At 41.6% G+C, this 1,863-nt stretch overlaps 1 protein-coding gene across 2 annotated transcripts in view; it reads left to right on the top strand.

The window, feature by feature from the left end:
• The window catches only part of LOC101851505 (fibrinogen-like protein 1), a 19,363-nt gene that overhangs the window by 6,990 nt on the left and 10,510 nt on the right, over positions 1-1,863 (top strand). Inside the window, exons 2-4 of one of the 2 annotated variants that reach the window (XM_035970470.1) lie at positions 144-562; positions 656-809; positions 1,708-1,848. In XM_035970470.1, the coding sequence (XP_035826363.1) occupies positions 204-562; positions 656-809; positions 1,708-1,848 (654 nt within the window). In that variant the 5' untranslated portion in view covers positions 144-203. Of the gene's footprint in view, positions 1-143; positions 810-1,707; positions 1,849-1,863 lie in introns of both variants that reach the window. The other variant, XM_005101125.2, reaches the window with a different exon arrangement.

Genomic DNA, 1,863 nt, shown 5'->3' with positions numbered 1-1,863 from the left:
CCCCCCCAAACACAGCTTAAGATTTTTTTAAAGTATGGCTGATTACTTTAGAAATCTTTTAACATTTAATGGTACATGCAGTCTAAAACTTCTACGATCCAAATGTTTTCTTGAGTGCATTTTCCCCTCATTACTCTCTACAGACTTCGTGGTAAATCTTTTCCAAGGTGTTAGAGACAAAGATTCCCTGCTGTACAAGAAGAATGGACGCCAACTGGGTATCGCTGAAGCTCATTCTGGCAGCAGCGCTGTTGCAGTCTTCATGTGCAGTTGAGTTGAATGTTACCACACCTGAGGTAGAAGTAGGAAAAGCTGCCAACGTGACATTGAAATGTTTTAATCTGTTTCCCAAAACAGAAATTTCTGCAATTGTCACGTTGAGATTACTCAAACGGGACCACGAAAAGTGGAACAAGACAGTAGAGATACGGCGAGGCGGCAAGGTGGAAATCAAACAAAAATCCCTAAACGCATTCGCTGAGGGCAGTATCGAGACTGTTGCTGACAGCTTTCTTCAGCTGACCTGGCCTGTGTCGACCAATGACACAATCGGTCAATACCGCTGTGACGTCGTCGGGTTGTCTTCCCCGGACGACTTTGTCTTGCAGAAAAGTCTTCCAGTTGTAGTCACCCGCAAAACGCACATCACTCTGCACTCCCTGAGCGAAACAGTGGAGGAAAACCGACAAGTTTGTTTGCAGCAACTCCGCTCACTGAGAGAAGACGTTCTGAACACCACGACGACGCTTGAAGCAAGTTTTCAAAAGCTTGAAGCAAGTTTTCAAAACACGTTGAAGAGCCTGGTAAAGGTGAGAATCTCTCTCGAGTGTATTATATTTGATTGTTCCCCTTGAACGAGCAAACGTGTTCAATAACTTATCTCCTTTCACTTTGAATGAATGTAGGAACAGCAGGTCGTGCCTTTTTAGAAGACCCCAGCGCCGTGAAACAGATGATAAACCATACGTGAGGCAGCGTGGTGGAATCAGGCACTCGTCAATTTTTGGGCATGTGGAGTTATTGGTGTCATCTTAAAGCCTGTTCATTTGTCTATCTTTAGGTGACAAAAGTACCCATGTATCTTTAATAGAGGCCGAAATATTTCTGATTGAAGTAAGTAGGGCAACCTGATTTCAGAGGAAAAATAAGGGAGAAAATGACCGCCAAAGCTTGGTATCTTTCAAAGCGTGAGAATCCTTGAAAACGGAAAATTTACTTTTTTTGTACCATTAATCAACGTTTTTCGGGATAATCCACACAGAAATGTGTTCTTAAATGGATATAAAAGCTGTTGAGCTTATAAACAAAAAAATTGATAAAAAATGTCAAACGGGCATAAAACATGCCAATATCTTTGATTTCATTATTTTGACGAGAGCCTGATTCCACCACGCTGTCTCACATACATTAACCAATCGAAACTCCACACAGGAAATTGATTGTCCCAGGCACGACAAGTGTTGTAGAACTTCATGAGGACACTATACAAATTATACAAAATGAACATATTGACATTCTCTGAGGAAAAAAATCTAATCGGTTCCGAGCAAATCTGTGCATCTTTCGTAATGTGTGACGATTGTCAACTCAATTAGGTCAAACCATTGTGACGTCACTAGTCTTCATTTTGTGGCAGATATCTCAAACCGTTAAATATACCCCAACTAGCTATAATATCATAATCGAAAGAATGACGTCATGTTGCAGGTGTTGAACTTCAACACGGAAAAGAAGAAGAAAGAGGATCTCAAACAGACGCAAGACATTCTCCACAATGTGACAGTGAACATGGCCACTCTCCAGGATGGTTTCCAGCACCGTTTGAGCAACGTCAAGGAGCAGCTTCAGGTGAGAACATATATA

Source organism: Aplysia californica, unplaced genomic scaffold, assembly GCF_000002075.1.
Source record: "Aplysia californica isolate F4 #8 unplaced genomic scaffold, AplCal3.0 scaffold00270, whole genome shotgun sequence".
Classification (NCBI taxonomy): domain Eukaryota; kingdom Metazoa; phylum Mollusca; class Gastropoda; order Aplysiida; family Aplysiidae; genus Aplysia; species Aplysia californica.
This window is presented reverse-complemented; position numbering and strand designations above follow the sequence as displayed.